Source organism: Pseudophryne corroboree, chromosome 1 (assembly GCF_028390025.1).
Source record: "Pseudophryne corroboree isolate aPseCor3 chromosome 1, aPseCor3.hap2, whole genome shotgun sequence".
NCBI classification, from domain to species: Eukaryota; Metazoa; Chordata; class Amphibia; order Anura; family Myobatrachidae; genus Pseudophryne; species Pseudophryne corroboree.
This window is the reverse complement of record NC_086444.1, coordinates 604,628,649-604,648,576: the sequence shown is the minus strand read 5'-3', so window position 1 is coordinate 604,648,576 and position 19,928 is coordinate 604,628,649. Positions and strand designations below refer to the sequence as shown.

The 19,928-nt window shown below is 47.7% G+C and overlaps 1 protein-coding gene across 1 annotated transcript in view; it reads left to right on the top strand.

Annotated features, from left to right (window-relative positions):
- The window catches only part of ARHGAP45 (Rho GTPase activating protein 45), a 268,853-nt gene that overhangs the window by 191,097 nt on the left and 57,828 nt on the right, over positions 1 to 19,928 (top strand). The window contains 7 exon segments of the mRNA XM_063914359.1: positions 2,467 to 2,531; positions 3,548 to 3,658; positions 3,803 to 3,883; positions 4,017 to 4,184; positions 10,203 to 10,340; positions 10,596 to 10,786; positions 10,959 to 11,062. Of these exon segments, the coding sequence (XP_063770429.1) occupies positions 2,467 to 2,531; positions 3,548 to 3,658; positions 3,803 to 3,883; positions 4,017 to 4,184; positions 10,203 to 10,340; positions 10,596 to 10,786; positions 10,959 to 11,062 (858 nt within the window).

Genomic DNA, 19,928 nt, shown 5'->3' with positions numbered 1-19,928 from the left:
GCTGAGAGGTTGGGAGCAACTAGAAGCTCGAGGTGATACGTGCCCCTGGTGCTGGAAGAGCCAGGGGTGCCTGAACCTGCACTGGTGATGTCTGCGCAACCGTGCACAAGTATGGCACTTTGCACTATTCACTTCCCCTACTTCTGTTGCACCTTGTCCTTTACCCTGGCCTTTTGGCTAGTGCAAGGATAATTTTTTACCCCCCGTGGGGATACACGAGGGTCCCTCTGCGCTTCGGCAAGGGGGGACCCACAGTCCCTTTTTCCCCTCAGTAGGCCTTTTGTCTCTGAGGGGTAGGGGAGTAACGGGGTCCTTCTCCTTTCGGAGAGAAAGGAGAAGGGCCCAAGAACCTATGCCCCCAGCACGTTTGGTCACAGACACTGGGTGAAGAAGCACCGCACCTCGGGCTTAAAAAAAAAAAAGTGTATTTAAAAAACGCGTCACATGAAAACCAACGTATCGGGGCCCGTAGCCCCTTTGTCAAGGTGTGAATATTAAAATATGTAAATAAGGTGCCAGTTCCAGAGATATCTTTCGTCTATCAAATTTTTTAAAAATCGCTTATGGTCCCTACACACTGGCAAATAACACTGAACGATATGAACATTCTCGTTCATTAAGGAATGAGAACTCGTTCATATCTTTCAGTGTGTAGGCACCACCGATGAATGATGCGCGGCTCCGCGCTCGTTCATCGTTGGTGTCGGGTCGCTTATGCATGCAAGCCAATATGGACAATCTCATTCATATTAGCCAGCACTGCTATGGAGCCGGGTGACAGGGGGAGTGAAGAAATTGTACTCCCCGTCACCTCCCCCCTCTTACCCCGCCGCCGGGTTGCCCGCCAGCTGTATCGGCCATCGGGCAGCTCGGCGGAGGCTCGATAAGTGTGTAGGGCCCATTAGTGTGTACATTCAATTTCATTTGTCAGGGCTCTGGGAAGTTCAAAGAAAATTGCTCATCTTCCACATTGTTCATCTTTCACATTGGTTATGTCTTCTAGTGTGTATGGGCCTAGAATTGTAGAGCTCTACCTGTAGTCTCATAGAGGGACATGAGGTAGAAATGCATGTTCAGTTACTGCTACCTTGTTACGTACAAGCTGAATGTTTCTTGCCTAAGAAGGGAGGAGTGCAGTGTATTTGTTGGTACTACATTCATCTTCTGGTGGATGTATGCACCAGAGATTATTAAGAGGCGTTGCTTACCATGTGGTGTGTGTATTTTCCTGTGTAAATGGTGACTTCAGAGCTGTTTCTTCTCTCCAAAATGTACTCAGTGTGGTCATTACCGTTCAGCATACACCACATCTCTCGCTATCTCACTCTTCATTCTTACTCACATTTTTATTCTGTGTATGTTATTATGTTCTTCAAATGTGTAATCCCAATTTGCACACTCCTGTAATAAATGATAATCCTGATTATGAGGTGAATGCAAGACCAATATTAGCACAGATGGGCTCTGTTTTAAAACTACGCATACGTCTGATACCCCTTTTCCACTAGCTCAAACTAGCGCACGGGGGCGCACATTTACCCGTGTTTTTTGCTAGTGGAAAAGGGTCCCTCTGCAAAAACCCGGATCAAATGATCCGGGAATCCTACCCAGGTAGCTTACCGGTTTGAACACGAGTTCAATCCGGTAAACTGTGCAGTGTAAACGGAAGCTGTGTCGATGCGACATGGCTCCCGTTCACAGTGTATGGAAGGGTGGCGCAGGGAGATCATGTGATCTCTCAGCGCCGCCCCTGCCGCGTTGCCAGCAGCGTCACCAACCCAGCAATATGCCGGGTTGGTGAGTGTAATGGGAAAGGGGGCTGAGCACGGGCCGCAGTCGGGTAGCTCCCGTGTCAGGCTCCCGGCTGTGACCCGTGCTTCTAGTTGGAAAGGAGTATAAGTAGCTAAAAAGTCGCACAGGACATGTGTCTCTTAATGTGTGTTCACAGAGATGCAGTAGCGATTGGGACACACGGTCTCAGGAATGTAGTGGAAATGTGTTGGGCGTTCCTAGGCGGTGACTGGTAGGTGGCTTTTAGGCACACGGAGATACACTGTGTTATCAGCGTGTCACATAACTGGTTCCGATGGTATGATCGATGGTTGCTTATAAAGATGCACCAAGCAGGATTGTTACATCGGTAGACGCACAAAGTGGGTGGCTCAGTCCTAGCACATCAGACGCACACTTGTACACAATACTAGCATTAGCATAAGTCGTTTGTGCAACTGTGGTAAAATTTGTTAAAGCACACACAGCAGCATGTAACTCAGAATCAGCCACAGTGCCCTTCATCGCACATGTCTTCTCCTCTCTCATGTGGTCCTCTGCTATGGTTTTACATATCTGCACACCGACATCCCACTATCTCCACACTGTGTCCTGTGTTTCTGTCTGCTACAACCTTGTCCGTCTTATGGGTTTTTTTGTGCTCACTCTGGCTCTATGTGTTCCTCATTACATCAGAAATGGAATATGCCAAGGGACTCCAGAAACTGGTGAACACATCCAAAGTCGCCCTGACGCAGGAGGTAAGAGGAAACAAATAGTGACAAGTGGGGGTGATACAGTGACTTGTTATATCCATGATAAATCAGTATTGTTAGATCGGGTTCTGCACTTTTCAGTAAGTGAAAAATAAAATAAATATCCTACTATCACCCAAACCCTGAGGTATTGTACATATATTCCAATGTAAGACACAAAAATAATTGTGTAATCATGAACCTAAACAATCTTGCTTACAGTAAGTAGTTGAGAGCTATAAATGACAGCATGCGTATTGTTCTCACAATCATACCATCGCAAATGCTGCCAGTAAAGGACCCTTTGTTAAGAGAGGTACACACGAAGCAATATTTTTTTAATTTCTAAGCAATCTGACTAGATTGCTTAGAAATTAAGCAAACATCGCTCCATGTGTAGCGTGCCGGCAAAAGCTGTGTGCGGCCCCGCACGTCGCTATCGCCAACTCTAGATTGGGCATGCATGCTCAAGCTAGTGAGATCGCTCACTTCGCCGGGAGAAGTGAGCTTTTTCTTTTTTTCCCCTCCCTCACTCAGCTCACAGCGCACACATCGAGCTTGAGAGATCTGTACTGTGTAATCCGTACTAGACTGCTCAACACACATCTCCGGGACAAATCTCCCCGTGTGTACGGGGCTTAAGTGTTTAGAAATCCTCTGTGGGGCTAGGATAATCAGTCTACCAATGGTATCAGCTACTTTACAACTGTTCCATCTGAGCCATGGACATTCTTCTTCTGGAGAATTCCTGTGCCCGCAGATATTGGGGACATTATTATAATGACATTATCAGCTTTCCCCATCTTCCTGACCAGGGGGGTAAATGGGCAAACTGCGTTTTATTGTCTCTAGAATTATTATGTCACATGGTGTAACAACAATCAATAGGAAATATATATTAGTGCATATTACCAGGTTAATTTGTTTGCTGCCCACAACTACCTCTTGACCATTATACAGAGACAGCCCTGTCCAGGATCAACAAACAACTGATCCTGCTGTGATTTTGTTTCCTTTCTTAGCCATACATGCCTTTCCAGTCCATCTATTCTGTGGCTTTGGAGCAGGACCAAGAACATGCACATGGAGTGCTACACACATCACTGACCCTTCAGCAGCAGACCTTTCTACAGGTATTTATTGCATTGTTCATCATTGTCCATTAATGGTATTGGGTTGAACATTATACAGCATACCTTGTACAATCTAACCCTCCAAATGATCTTGCTTATGCAAAGTCTGTTAGATGTATTTAACATGTTGTATACTCTCTGAAGCCAGTAAACATACGGCGTTTGGAACATGAGAAACGCAGAAAGGAGGTGAAGGAGCAATGGCAGAGAGCTCAGCGCAAACTGGTAAGTGCTATGCACTGCAGCGCTTATGCATTATACTCTATATGCTCAGTTCCACAGTTCTGCCCATTTTTGTACCACATCATGGAGATTTATCTTCACCTAATTTAGTTATAAACTCTCCCACTTCTGTTAGATGGAGGCAGAAACCAACCTCAGGAAGGCAAAGCAAATATATATGCAGCGCAGCGAAGAGCATGAAAAGGCGCAGTATGTCGCAGCGCGGGCTGAAGAGGAGCAGAGTCATGGTGTTACTAAATCTATTGACAAGAAAAGGAGGGCTGAAGAAGAAGCCAAGAACAGAGTAAGACTGGGATAAAAGATTTGGGGGGGATATTTATCAAAGCACGGAGAGAGAGTATTAACCAATCAGCTACTGTTATTTCTCTGACGTCCTAGTGGATGCTGGGAACTCCGAAAGGACCATGGGGAATAGCGGCTCCGCAGGAGACTGGGCACAAAAGTAAAAGCTTTAGGACTACCTGGTGTGCACTGGCTCCTCCCCCCATTACCCTCCTCCAAGCCTCAGTTAGATTTTTGTGCCCGAACGAGAAGGGTGCATACTAGGTGGCTCTCCTGAGCTGCTTAGAGTAAAAGTTTAAATTAGGTTTTTTATTTTCAGTGAGTCCTGCTGGCAACAGGCTCACTGCACCGAGGGACTAAGGGGAGAAGAAGCGAACTCACCTGCGTGCAGAGTGGATTGGGCTTCTTAGGCTACTGGACATTAGCTCCAGAGGGACGATCACAGGCCCAGCCATGGATGGGTCCCAGAGCCGCGCCGCCGGCCCCCTTACAGAGCCAGAAGACAGAAGAGGTCCGGGAAATCGGCGGCAAAAGACGTCCTGTCTTCAATAAGGTAGCGCACAGCACCGCAGCTGTGCGCCATTGCTCTCAGCACACTTCACACTCCGGTCACTGAGGGTGCAGGGCGCTGGAGGGGGCGCCCTGAGACGCAATAAAAACACCTTAGATGGCTAAAAATACATCACATATAGCTCCTGGGCTATATGGATGCATTTAACCCCTGCCAGTTTTTCCTTAAAAAAGCGGGAGCAAGGCCGCTGAGAAGGGGGCGGAGCCTATCTCCTCAGCACACAAGCGCCATTTTCCCTCACAGCTCCGCTGGAAGGACGTCTCCCTGACTCTCCCCTGCAGTCCTGCACTACAGAAACAGGGTAAAACAAGAGAGGGGGGGCACTAATTTGGCAGATTAATAAATACAGCAGCTATATAAGGGAAAAACACTTATATAAGGTTATCCCTGTATATATATAGCGCTCTGGTGTGTGCTGGCAAACTCTCCCTCTGTCTCCCCAAAGGGCTAGTGGGGTCCTGTCCTCTATCAGAGCATTCCCTGTGTGTGTGCTGTGTGTCGGTACGTTGTGTCGACATGTATGAGGAGGAAAATGGTATGGAGGCGGAGCAATTGCCTGTAATAGTGATGTCACCCCCTAGGGAGTCGACACCTGACTGGATGGTCTTATGGAAGGAATTACGTGATAGCGTCAGCACTTTACAAAAGACTGTTGACGACATGAGACAGCCGGCAAATCAGTTAATACCTGTCCAGGCGTCTCAAACACCGTCAGGGGCTCTAAAGCGCCCGTTACCTCAGATGGTCGACACAGACCCAGACACGGACACTGACTCCAGTGTCGACGGTGAGGAAACAAACGTATTTTCCAGTAGGGCCACACGTTACATGATCACGGCAATGAAGGAGGTTTTGAACATTTCTGATACTACAAGTACCACAAAAAAGGGTATTATGTGGGGTGTGAAAAAACTACCCGTAGTTTTTCCTGAATCAGATGAATTAAATGAGGTGTGTGATGAAGCGTGGGTTTCCCCCGATAAAAAACTGCTAATTTCTAAAAAATTATTGGCATTATACCCTTTCCCACCAGAGGTTAGGGCGCGTTGGGAAACACCCCCTAGGGTAGATAAGGCGCTCACACGCTTATCAAAACAAGTGGCGTTACCGTCTCCGGATACGGCCGCCCTCAAGGAGCCAGCTGATAGGAAGCTGGAAAATATCCTAAAAAGTATATACACACATACTGGTGTTATACTGAGACCAGCAATCGCCTCAGCCTGGATGTGCAGTGCTGGGGTGGCTTGGTCGGATTCCCTGACTGAAAATATTGATACCCTGGACAGGGACAGTATATTATTGACTATAGAGCATTTAAAGGATGCATTTCTATATATGCGAGATGCACAGAGGGATATTTGCACTATGGCATCAAGAGTAAGTGCGCTGTCCATTTCTGCCAGAAGAGGGTTATGGACGCGACAGTGGTCAGGTGATGCGGATTCCAAACGGCATATGGAAGTATTGCCGTATAAAGGGGAGGAGTTATTTGGGGTCGGTCTATCGGACCTGGTGGCCACGGCAACGGCTGGGAAATCCACCTTTTTACCCCAGGTCACCTCTCAGCAGAAAAAGGCACCGTCTTTTCAGGCTCAGTCCTTTCGTCCCCATAAGGGCAAGCGGGCAAAAGGCCACTCATATCTGCCCCGGGGCAGAGGAAGGGGAAAAAGACTGCAGCAGGCAGACTCTTCCCAGGAACAAAAGCCGTCCCCCGCTTCTGCCAAGTCCTCAGCATGACGCTGGGGCCTTACAAGCGGACTCAGGTACGGTGGGGGGTCGTCTCAAGAATTTCAGCGCGCAGTGGGCTCACTCGCAAGTGGACCCCTGGATCCTGCAGGTAGTATCTCAGGGGTACAAATTGGAATTCGAGACGTCTCCCCCTCGCCGGTTCCTGAAGTCTGCTTTACCAACGTCTCCCTCCGACAGGGAGGCGGTATTGGAAGCCATTCACAAGCTGTATTCCCAGCAGGTGATAATCAAGGTACCCCTCCTACAACAGGGAAAGGGGTATTATTCCACGCTGTTTGTGGTACCGAAGCCGGACGGCTCGGTGAGACCTATTTTAAATCTGAAATCCTTGAACACTTACATACAAAGGTTCAAATTCAAGATGGAGTCACTCAGAGCAGTGATAGCGAACCTGGAAGAAGGGGACTATATGGTGTCTCTGGACATCAAGGATGCTTACCTCCATGTCCCAATTTGCCCTTCTCACCAAGGGTACCTCAGGTTTGTGGTACAGAACTGTCACTATCAGTTTCAGACGCTGCCGTTTGGATTGTCCACGGCACCCCGGGTCTTTACCAAGGTAATGGCCGAAATGATGATTCTTCTTCGAAGAAAAGGCGTCTTAATTATCCCTTACTTGGACGATCTCCTGATAAGGGCAAGGTCTAGGGAACAGTTAGAGGTCGGAGTAGCACTATCTCAAGTAGTACTACGACAGCACGGGTGGATTCTAAATATTCCAAAATCGCAGCTGATTCCGACGACACGTCTGCTGTTCCTAGGGATGATTCTGGACACAGTCCAGAAAAAGGTGTTTCTCCCGGAGGAGAAAGCCAGGGAGTTATCCGAGCTAGTCAGGAACCTCCTAAAACAAGGCCAAGTGTCAGTGCATCAATGCACAAGGGTCCTGGGAAAAATGGTGGCTTCTTACGAAGCGATTCCATTCGGCAGATTCCACGCAAGAACTTTTCAGTGGGATCTGCTGGACAAATGGTCCGGATCGCATCTTCAGATGCATCAGCGGATAACCCTGTCTCCAAGGACAAGGGTGTCTCTCCTGTGGTGGTTGCAGAGTGCTCATCTTCTAGAGGGCCGCAGATTCGGCATTCAGGACTGGGTCCTGGTGACCACGGATGCCAGCCTGAGAGGCTGGGGAGCAGTCACACAGGGAAAAAATTTCCAGGGCTTGTGGTCAAGCATGGAAACGTCATTTCACATAAATATCCTGGAACTAAGGGCCATTTACAATGCCCTAAGTCAAGCAAGGCCTCTGCTTCAGGGTCAGCCGGTGTTGATTCAGTCGGACAACATCACGGCAGTCGCCCACGTAAACAGACAGGGCGGCACAAGAAGCAGGAGGGCAATGGCAGAAGTTGCAAGGATTCTTCGCTGGGCGGAAAATCATGTGATAGCACTGTCAGCAGTGTTCATTCCGGGAGTGGACAACTGGGAAGCAGACTTCCTCAGCAGACACGACCTCCACCCGGGGGAGTGGGGACTTCACCCAGAAGTCTTCCACATGATTGTGAACCGTTGGGAAAAACCAAAGGTGGACATGATGGCGTCCCGCCTCAACAAAAAACTAGACGGATATTGCGCCAGGTCAAGGGACCCTCAGGCAATAGCTGTGGACGCTCTGGTAACACCGTGGGTGTACCAGTCAGTGTATGTGTTCCCTCCTCTGCCTCTCATACCCAAGGTACTGAGAATCATAAGAAGGAGAGGAGTAAGGACTATACTCGTGGCTCCGGATTGGCCAAGAAGGACTTGGTACCCGGAACTTCAAGAGATGCTCACGGAGGACCCGTGGCCTCTACCTCTAAAAAAGGACCTGCTCCAGCAGGGACCCTGTCTGTTCCAAGACTTACCGCGGCTGCGTTTGACGGCATGGCGGTTGAACGCCGGATCCTGAAGGGAAAAGGCATTCCGGATGAAGTCATCCCTACCCTGATCAAAGCCAGGAAGGATGTAACCGTGCAACATTATCACCGTATTTGGCGTAAATATGTTGCGTGGTGTGAGGCCAGGAAGGCCCCTACAGAGGAATTTCAACTGGGTCGTTTCCTGCATTTCCTGCAAACAGGACTGTCTATGGGCCTAAAATTAGGGTCCATTAAGGTTCAAATTTCGGCCCTGTCGATTTTCTTCCAGAAAGAACTAGCTTCAGTTCCTGAAGTTCAGACGTTTGTCAAGGGGGTACTGCATATACAGCCTCCTTTTGTGCCTCCAGTGGCACCTTGGGATCTCAATGTAGTTTTGGGGTTCCTAAAATCACATTGGTTTGAACCACTCACCACTGTGGAATTAAAATATCTCACATGGAAAGTGGTAATGCTGTTAGCCCTGGCTTCAGCCAGGCGTGTCTCAGAATTGGCGGCTTTATCCTATAAAAGCCCTTACCTAATTTTTCATACGGACAGATCAGAATTGAGGACTCGTCCTCAATTTCTCCCTAAGGTGGTTTCAGCGTTTCACTTAAACCAGCCTATTGTGGTACCTGCGGCTACTAGGGACTTGGAGGACTCCAAGTTGCTGGACGTAGTCAGGGCCCTGAAAATATATGTTTCCAGGACGGCTGGAGTCAGAAAATCTGACTCGCTGTTTATCCTGTATGCACCCAACAAGCTGGGTGCTCCTGCTTCTAAGCAGACTATTGCTCGTTGGATTTGTAGTACAATTCAGCTTGCACATTCTGTGGCAGGCCTGCCACAGCCAAAATCTGTAAAAGCCCATTCCACAAGGAAAGTGGGCTCATCTTGGGCGGCTGCCCGAGGGGTCTCGGCTTTACAACTTTGCCGAGCAGCTACTTGGTCAGGGGCAAACACGTTTGCTAAATTCTACAAATTTGATACCCTGGCTGAGGAGGACCTGGAGTTCTCTCATTCGGTGCTGCAGAGTCATCCGCACTCTCCCGCCCGTTTGGGAGCTTTGGTATAATCCCCATGGTCCTTTCGGAGTTCCCAGCATCCACTAGGACGTCAGAGAAAATAAGAATTTACTTACCGATAATTCTATTTCTCATAGTCCGTAGTGGATGCTGGGCGCCCATCCCAAGTGCGGATTGTCTGCAATACTTGTACATAGTTATTGTTACAAAAATCGGGTTATTATTGTTGTGAGCCATCTTTTCAGAGGCTCCTCTGTTATCATGCTGTTAACTGGGTTCAGATCACAGGTTGTACGGTGTGATTGGTGTGGCTGGTATGAGTCTTACCCGGGATTCAAAATCCTTCCTTATTGTGTACGCTCGTCCGGGCACAGTATCCTAACTGAGGCTTGGAGGAGGGTCATAGGGGGAGGAGCCAGTGCACACCAGGTAGTCCTAAAGCTTTTACTTTTGTGCCCAGTCTCCTGCGGAGCCGCTATTCCCCATGGTCCTTTCGGAGTTCCCAGCATCCACTACGGACTATGAGAAATAGAATTATCGGTAAGTAAATTCTTATTTTTTCATACACAGCGTATAACATGAGACTTAGAAGCTGATTGGTTAGTGCCATATCTCTCTCCAGTTAATCTCTCCCTATGCTTTGCTAAATACCCCCCTAAAGAGGTCAAGGGCAGAATTCTGGAGTGCCAAACATACACTGTTGCACTGTCCAACTAATCTCTTTGCAATATCAGTTACCATGAATATTGATATTGTGCAGTGATATTGCAGTGTTCCCCTTCTAGCTCCTCTCCGATACATTTGTTCACTAAATTCTGTTTCTGGTCCCACAGGCAGAGGAATCGATGGCCACTTACCGGACATGCATTGCAGATGCCAAGACACAGAAACAGGAGTTGGAGGATATGAAAGTGAATGTTCTTCGTCAACTCCAAGAGCTTATCAAACAGACCGACCAGATCATGCGCTCGGTACAAATACAGCTTTTCAAACATACTTTCACCTAGCTGGTACTCCTCCTGCTTTTTACTACTTGTTCAAGTATTCATAAATCTTGTTGCATGTTTCATGCCATACTTGTTAATTCTGCGACTATTTTACTTTATAGTGATGTCTTCTACTGTTGTCCTTCCCTCAGTATTTTCTTGTACAATTTGTATTATTCAGATTATAGCATCTACTCTAACTAGCACTTCCTCTGATTCAGATGTCCTGCTTCTCTCTAGGCCACCATCTCCTATTATCAGAGCATGCACATGGAGACAGCCCCTCTACCAGTTGGGTTCCAGACACTCTGTGAGAGCAGTAAACTCTATGATCTGGGGCAGCAATATGCATCATATGTTAGACAGCTTGGAGCTGGAGCAGAACCTGAAACTTCCTATGACTTCCAGGCATATACACCACAGATAACAATGTATGAAATTCCATGTCAATTGATCTGCTTCATAATTCTTTCATTTAATGTATCGACTTTAAAGCACTAATTATTTCATATCTATCTATCTATCTATCTATCTATCTACAATATGTTTTTGGAAGTAAGAGTTTGAATGATGTTCTGCTTTCATTGGCCTCGTTTTGTCTAGGTCACCATACATTCGGAGTAGAAAGTCAAGTTTCAACTCCCAAGATTTTGCTACTGCAGAAAATAAGGAAATCCCTGGAGAGGAGCGTGTTGTAGAGAGAAGAGGTAAGAGAAAGAAATACACAGATTTGTGATTGAGGAAGAAATATGGGGGAGAAAAAGAAGGCTTTTGGGGATAAAGGGGGAAATGTACTAAGAATTGGAGAGTGATAAAGTGGAGAGAAATAAAGTACGAGCTAATCAGCAGGAGTGGACCTGGACTACTCTTTTAGGGGAAGGGGGCGTGGGGCAGTTAAAAAAAAAAATTGTGCATCCATTCCTATCTTCAGAGATAAAGTACCAACCAATCTCTTACAGCCTGTAAAATAACAGAAGCTGATTGCTTGGTACTTTATCTCCCACAGAGATGTAAGACATTCATTTCTAACTTTCCTTATTCTCTTGGCTTTATAATACTACTTATTAATGTGCAGTATTTTGACATACACCATAACCACATTTAAAAAAAAAACATGTCATGGAAATTGTAATGCACTGAAACGTGCATATATTAGGTACTGTATATAAGGTAACTGGTTGGAGACTAGTAAATGGTAAACATGGACGAGCAAAAATGCCACCTATTTTAAAGCCGTGAACATGCCAACATATCATGAGAAATGGGAAAGATTGTGCCTGTCTAGTTTGGGCAAGGTATACAGGGGAGGGGTCCTGGGGTGCACACCGGTAATGAGAGGTGCGACCCTGCGGAGACCTTTCAGTAGAACTGCATACAAAGAAAAAGGTTGCAGGTGCACAATTCAAACATTACCAATTTATTAATAATAATTGCAATAAAATTTTGCATTTTAAGCGAGGTTCTTCGCATAGTTATGGCCATAAGTAACGGCTTGCCCACCGCGTCCAGGTGACCTCATTAGTCGGGCAAGTCCCTAACATTTTGGGGGGTACAAATCTAGGGTGCGGGACCCCCCAAAATGAAGCAGCTGAGTGACCCCAGGGCAACACAAAAGTGAAAAAATATATATAGTGAAAAAGTGAAAATAGGTTAGTGAGAGAGGCTGCTGAAAACAGCAGGGGTAAATTAGTGAGAGGTAGTGAAGGGGGAGATAAAGTAGTGAGAGGTAAAGTAGTGAAAAGTGAAGGTAGGAAATGAATTACATTGAAACAAAACACACGATAGGGATGAAAGTAAATATGAAAATAAGTGTTAATATGTGTTGCTCCTGAGGCAAAACAGCCACAACAATTCAGGGGGACCCACACCCCGGAAATGCACCCCCATCTGATAATCCAATATACATTTGTGCAGGACTCACCTTGCTCTGCATGCTGTCTAAGAAATGTCAGGAACCTAATTAAAACCAATATATAGGACAGGTGGGCGTGGGTGCTACCACCAGGCAGAAGGGGTCTCTGGCCTTCTATTGTGTATGTGAATACACAGCATTAGGTATACAGGGGAGGGGTCCTGGGGTGCACACCGGTAATGAGAGGTGCGACCCTGCGGAGACCTTTCAGTAGAACTGCATACAAAGAAAAAGGTTGCAGGTGCACAATTCAAACATTACCAATTTATTAATAATAATTGCAATAAAATTTTGCATTTTAAGCGAGGTTCTTCGCATAGTTATGGCCATAAGTAACGGCTTGCCCACCGCGTCCAGGTGACCTCATTAGTATACCTAATGCTGTGTATTCACATACACAATAGAAGGCCAGAGACCCCTTCTGCCTGGTGGTAGCACCCACGCCCACCTGTCCTATATATTGGTTTTAATTAGGTTCCTGACATTTCTTAGACAGCATGCAGAGCAAGGTGAGTCCTGCACAAATGTATATTGGATTATCAGATGGGGGTGCATTTCCGGGGTGTGGGTCCCCCTGAATTGTTGTGGCTGTTTTGCCTCAGGAGCAACACATATTAACACTTATTTTCATATTTACTTTCATCCCTATCGTGTGTTTTGTTTCAATGTAATTCATTTCCTACCTTCACTTTTCACTACTTTACCTCTCACTACTTTATCTCCCCCTTCACTACCTCTCACTAATTTACCCCTGCTGTTTTCAGCAGCCTCTCTCACTAACCTATTTTCACTTTTTCACTATATATATTTTTTCACTTTTGTGTTGCCCTGGGGTCACTCAGCTGCTTCATTTTGGGGGGTCCCGCACCCTAGATTTGTACCCCCCAAAATGTTAGGGACTTGCCCGACTAATGAGGTCACCTGGACGCGGTGGGCAAGCCGTTACTTATGGCCATAACTATGCGAAGAACCTCGCTTAAAATGCAAAATTTTATTGCAATTATTATTAATAAATTGGTAATGTTTGAATTGTGCACCTGCAACCTTTTTCTATGTATGTAGTTTGGGCAAGGTATCTGCTTTATAGGCATCTGCTAGGGCACTGTGGGTGCACTTAATTCTCTGCTGTAATTTCTGTATTTCTTCATACCAGTCTATGCTATTACAATTGTGTGTATATATATATATATATATATATATATACACGGGTTGGGTTCGGGTGACCGTTGGTTGGGAGACCGCCGGTCACCATAACGATGCCGGGATCTCGGCTGTTGGATGGCCGGCAGGGAGGCGCGTCGGTATAGTGACAGCCGGTCACCTAACCGCATCCTATATACATGTATAATAGGAATTTGATACCTACCGGTAATTAATTTTCCCGTAGTCCGTAGGGGATACTGGGATGGTCTTAGTACCATGGGGTATAGATGGGGTGCATTGGAGCCTGGCACTTTAAAAATTCTTCGGCGTGTGCTGGCTCCTTTCCTCTATGCCCCTCCTGCAAACTCAGTCTAGGAAAACTGTACCCGAGGAGACGGACATACTTTGAGAGAAGTAAAATAGACAAGAAAGTGGTGAGAAACGAACCAGCACACAACACAACAAGAGGATAGTCATGCTAGCCACAACTTGAAACTAGGGACAGCAACAACAGACCCAACCAAGAAACACAAGAGCAAAGCTTGCAGGAGAACAAATGAAGCACAGAGGCGGGTGCCCATTATCCCCTATGGACTACGAGAAAAGGAATTACTGGTAGGTAGCAAATTTCTATTTTCTCTAACATCCTATGGGATACTGGGATGGTCTTAGTACCATGGGGAAGTCCCAAAGCTCCCAGACCGGGTGGGAGAGTGCTGAGACCCCTGCAAGACCGAGTGACCAAACTGAAGGTCCTCAGTAGCCAAGGTATCAAACTTGTAGAAGTGTTGAAACCCGACCAAGTAGCCGCTCGGCATAACTGCAAAGCCGAGACGCCCCGGGCAGCCGCCCAGGAAGAACTCACTGACCTTGTGGAGTGGGCCTGAACAGACCTCGGTTACAGCAAGGCCGCCGAAAAGTAAGCCTGTTGGATTGTTAGACTGATCCAATGAGCAATGGACTGCTTTGATGCAGGACATCCAATCTCGGTAGCGTCGTAGAGGACAAAAAGCGAGTCAGATTTTCTGTGACGAGCTGTCCTCTTAACATCTTCAAAGCCCCAACCACATCCAGGGACTTTGGCGTAACCGACGTGTCTGATACCACTGGAACCGCTATCGGCTCCGCCCTATCCTCGTGACAAACCAGATAGGGGCTCTTACAGGATAATGCCCCCAATTCCGAAACACACCGTACGGATGCCAATGCCAACATGACAGTCTTCCAAGTCAAATACTTCAGGTCCACCTTCAAACCAATGCAATTAAAGAAAGGGGAGGACCAAATTGAGGGCCTAATTCAGAGTTGATCGCAGCAGCAAATTTGTTAGCAGTTGGGCAAAACCATGTGCACTGCAGGGGGGGAGGCAGATATAACATGTGCAGAGAGAGTTAGATTTGGGTGGGGTGTGTTCAAACTGAAATCTAAATTGCAGTGTAAAAATAAAGCAGCCAGTATTTACCCTGCACAGAAACAAAATAATCCACCCATATCTAACTCTCTATGCAAATGTTATATCTGCCACACCTGCAGTGCACATGGTTTTGCCCAACTGCTAACAAATTTGGTACTGCGATCAACTCTGAATTACCCCCTGAGCTGTGGGAGGCACAAAGGGCGGTTGAATATAAAGGACTCCCTTCAAAAATGTCTGGACTTCTGGAATCACAGCCAACTGCCTTTGGAAAAAGATAGACTAGGCCAAGACGTGAACTTTAATGGAGCCTAAACGTAGGCCCATATCCAATCCTGCCTGCAGGAAGAGTAAGAACCGGCCAAGATGAAAATCTACAGTAGAATACTCCGACCCTCAGAGCCGGCCCTAGCCAATATGATGCCCTAGGCAAGATTTTGGCTGGTGCCGCCTAGCACCACCGCTGGTGTCGCCTCAGACCTTGCACCCCCTATTTCTCTAACGTCCTAGTGGATGCTGGGGACTCCGAAAGGACCATGGGGAATAGCGGCTCCGCAGGAGACTGGGCACAAAGTAAAAGCTTTAGGACTAGCTGGTGTGCACTGGCTCCTCCCCCTATGACCCTCCTCCAAGCCTCAGTTAAGATTTTGTGCCCGAACGAGAAGGGTGCAATCTAGGTGGCTCTCCTGAGCTGCTTAGAGTAAAAGTTTAAATAGGTTTTTTTATTTTCAGTGAGACCTGCTGGCAACAGGCTCACTGCATCGAGGGACTAAGGGGAGAAGAAGCGAACTCACCTGCGTGCAGAGTGGATTGGGCTTCTTAGGCTACTGGACATTAGCTCCAGAGGGACGATCACAGGCCCAGCCATGGATGGGTCCCGGAGCCGCGCCGCCGGCCCCCTTACAGAGCCAGAAGAGTGAAGAGGTCCGGAAAATCGGCGGCAGAAGACGTCCTGTCTTCAATAAGGTAGCGCACAGCACCGCAGCTGTGCGCCATTGCTCTCAGCACACTTCACACTCCGGTCACTGAGGGTGCAGGGCGCTAGGGGGGGGGCGCCCTGGGACGCAATGAAAATACCTTAAATGGCTAAAAATACATCACATATAGCTCCTGGGCTATATGGATGTATTTAACCCCTGCCAGTTTTCCACAAAAAAGCGGGAGAAAGGCCGCCGAAAAAGGGGCGGAGCCTATCTCCTCAGCACACAAGCGCCATTTTTTCCTCACAGCTCCGTTGGAGGAAGGCTCCCTGACTCTCCCCTGCAGTCCTGCACAACAGAAACAGGGTAAAACAAGAGACGGGGGGCACTAAATTGGCATATTAATATATACAGCAGCTATATTAGGGAAAAACACTTATATAAGGTTATCCCTGTGTATATATATAGCGCTCTGGTGTGTGCTGGCAAACTCTCCCTCTGTCTCCCCAAAGGGCTAGTGGGGTCCTGTCCTCTATCAGAGCATTCCCTGTGTGTGTGCTGTGTGTCGGTACGCTGTGTCGACATGTATGAGGAGGAAAATGGTGTGGAGGCGGAGCAATTGCCTGTGTTAGTGATGTCACCCCCTAGGGAGTCGACACCTGACTGGATGGTCTTATGGAAAGAATTACGTGATAGTGTCGGCACTTTACAAAAGACTGTTGACGACATGAGACAGCCGGCAAATCAGTTAATACCTGTACAGGCGTCTCAAACACCGTCAGGGGCTATAAAACGCCCGTTACCTCAGGTCGATACAGACACTGACACGGACACTGACTCCAGTGTCGACGGTGAGGAAACAAACGTATTTTCCAGTAGGGCCACACGTTACATGATCACGGCAATGAAGGAGGTTTTGAACATTTCTGATACTACAAGTACCACAAAAAAGGGTATTATGTGGGGTGTGAAAAAACTACCCGTAGTTTTTCCTGAATCAGATGAATTAAATGAGGTGTGTGATGAAGCGTGGGTTTCCCCCGATAAAAAACTGCTAATTTCTAAAAAATTATTGGCATTATACCCTTTCCCGCCAGAGGTTAAGGCGCGTTGGGAAACACCCCCTAGCGTAGATAAGGCGCTCACACGCTTATCAAAACAAGTGGCGTTACCGTCCCCTGATACGGCCGCCCTCAAGGAACCAGCTGATAGGAAGCTGGAAAATATGCTTAAAAGTATATACACACATACTGGTATTATACTGCGACCAGCAATCGCCATCAGCCTGGTTGTGCAGTGCTGGGGTGGCTTGGTCGGATTCCCTGACTGAAAATATTGATACCCTGGACAGGGACAATATATTATTGACTATAGAGCATTTAAAGGATGCATTTCTATATATGCGAGATGCACAGAGGGATATTTGCACTCTGGCATCAAGAGTAAGTGCGATGTCCATTTCTGCCAGAAGAGGATTATGGACGCGACAGTGGTCAGGGGATGCGGATTCCAAACGGCATATGGAAGTATTGCCGTATAAAGGGGAGGAGTTATTTGGGGTCGGTCTATCGGACCTGGTGGCCACGGCAACGGCTGGAAAATCCACCTTTTTACCCCAAGTCACCTCGCAGCAGAAAAAGATACCGTCTTTTCAGGCTCAGTCCTTTCGTCCCCATAAGGGCAAGCGGGCAAAAGGCCACTCATATCTGCCCCGGGGCAGAGGAAGGGGAAAAAGACTGCAGCAAACAGCCTCTTCCCACGAACAGAAGCCCTCCCCCGCTTCTGCCAAGTCCTCAGCATGACGCTGGGGCCTTACAAGCGGACTCAGGCACGGTGGGGGCCCGTCTGAAGAATTTCAGCGCGCAGTGGGCACACTCGCAAGTGGACCCCTGCATCCTGCAGGTAGTATCTCAGGGGTACAAATTGGAATTCGAGACGTCTCCCCCTCGTCGGTTCCTGAAGTCTGCTTTACCAACGTCTCCCCCCGACAGGGAGGCGGTATTGGAAGCCATTCACAAGCTGTATTCCCAGCAGGTGATAATCAAGGTACCCCTCCTACAACAGGGAGAGGGGTATTATTCCACGCTGTTTGTGGTACCGAAGCCGGACGGCTCGGTGAGACCCATTTTAAATCTGAAATCCTTGAACACTTACATAAAAAGGTTCAAGTTCAAGATGGAGTCACTCAGAGCAGTGATAGCGAACCTGGAAGAAGGGGACTATATGGTGTCTCTGGACATCAAGGATGCTTACCTCCATGTCCCAATTTGCCCTTCTCACCAAGGGTACCTCAGGTTTGTGGTACAGAACTGTCACTATCAGTTTCAGACGCTGCCGTTTGGATTGTCCACGGCACCCCGGGTCTTTACCAAGGTAATGGCCGAAATGATGATTCTTCTTCGAAGAAAAGGCGTCTTAATTATCCCTTACTTGGACGATCTCCTGATAAGGGCAAGGTCCAGAGAACAGTTAGAGGTCGGAGTAGCACTATCTCAAGTAGTACTACGACAGCACGGATGGATTCTAAATATTCCAAAATCGCAGCTGATTCCGACGACACGTCTGCTGTTCCTAGGGATGATTCTGGACACAGTACAGAAAAAGGTGTTTCTCCCGGAGGAGAAAGCCAAGGAGTTATCCGACCTAGTCAGGAACCTCCTAAGACCAGGCCAAGTGTCAGTACATCAATGCACAAGGGTCCTGGGAAAGATGGTGGCTTCTTACGAAGCGATTCCATTCGGCAGATTCCACGCAAGAACTTTTCAGTGGGATCTGCTGGACAAATGGTCCGGATCGCATCTTCAAATGCATCAGCGGATAACCCTGTCTCCAAGGACAAGGGTGTCTCTCCTGTGGTGGTTACAGAGTGCTCATCTCCTAGAGGGCCGCAGATTCGGCATTCAGGATTGGGTCCTGGTGACCACGGATGCCAGTCTGAGAGGCTGGGGAGCAGTCACACAGGGAAGAAATTTCCAGGGCTTGTGGTCAAGCATGGAAACGTCACTTCACATAAATATCCTGGAACTAAGGGCCATTTACAATGCCCTAAGTCAGGCAAGACCTCTGCTTCAGGGTCAGCCGGTGTTGATCCAGTCGGACAACATCACGGCAGTCGCCCACGTAAACAGACAGGGCGGCACAAGAAGCAGGAGGGCAATGATGGAAGTGGCAAGGATTCTTCGCTGAGCGGAGAATCATGTGATAGCACTGTCAGCAGTGTTCATTCCGGGAGTGGACAACTGGGAAGCAGACTTCCTCAGCAGACACGATCTTCACCCGGGGGAGTGGGGACTTCACCCAGAAGTCTTCCACATGATTGTGAACCGTTGGGAAAAACCAAAAGGTGGACATGATGGCGTCCCGCCTCAACAAAAAACTGGACAGATATTGCGCCAGGTCAAGGGACCCTCAGGCAATAGCTGTGGACGCTCTGGTAACACCGTGGGTGTACCAGTCAGTGTATGTGTTCCCTCCTCTTCCTCTCATACCAAAAGTACTGAGAATCATAAGAAGGAGAGGAGTAAAGACTATACTCGTGGCTCCGGATTGGCCAAGAAGGACTTGGTACCCGGAAATTCAAGAGATGCTCACGGAAGACCCGTGGCCTCTACCTCTAAGAAAGGACCTGCTCCAGCAGGGACCATGTCTGTTCCAAGACTTACCGCGGCTGCGTTTGACGGCATGGCGGTTGAACGCCGGATCCTGAAGGAAAAAGGCATTCCGGATGAAGTCATCCCTACCCTGATCAAAGCCAGGAAGGACGTAACCATACAACATTATCACCGTATTTGGCGTAAATATGTTGCGTGGTGCGAGGCCAGGAAGGCCCCTACAGAGGAATTTCAACTGGGTCGTTTCCTGCATTTCCTGCAAACAGGACTGTCTATGGGCCTCAAATTAGGGTCCATTAAGGTTCAAATTTCGGCCCTGTCAATATTCTTCCAAAAAGAACTGGCTTCTGTTCCTGAAGTTCAGACGTTTGTCAAGGGAGTACTGCATATACAGCCTCCTTTTGTGCCTCCAGTGGCACCTTGGGATCTCAATGTAGTTTTGGGATTCCTAAAATCACATTGGTTTGAACCACTCACCACTGTGGACTTAAAATATCTCACATGGAAAGTGGTAATGCTGTTAGCCCTGGCTTCAGCCAGGCGTGTCTCAGAATTGGCGGCTTTATCCTATAA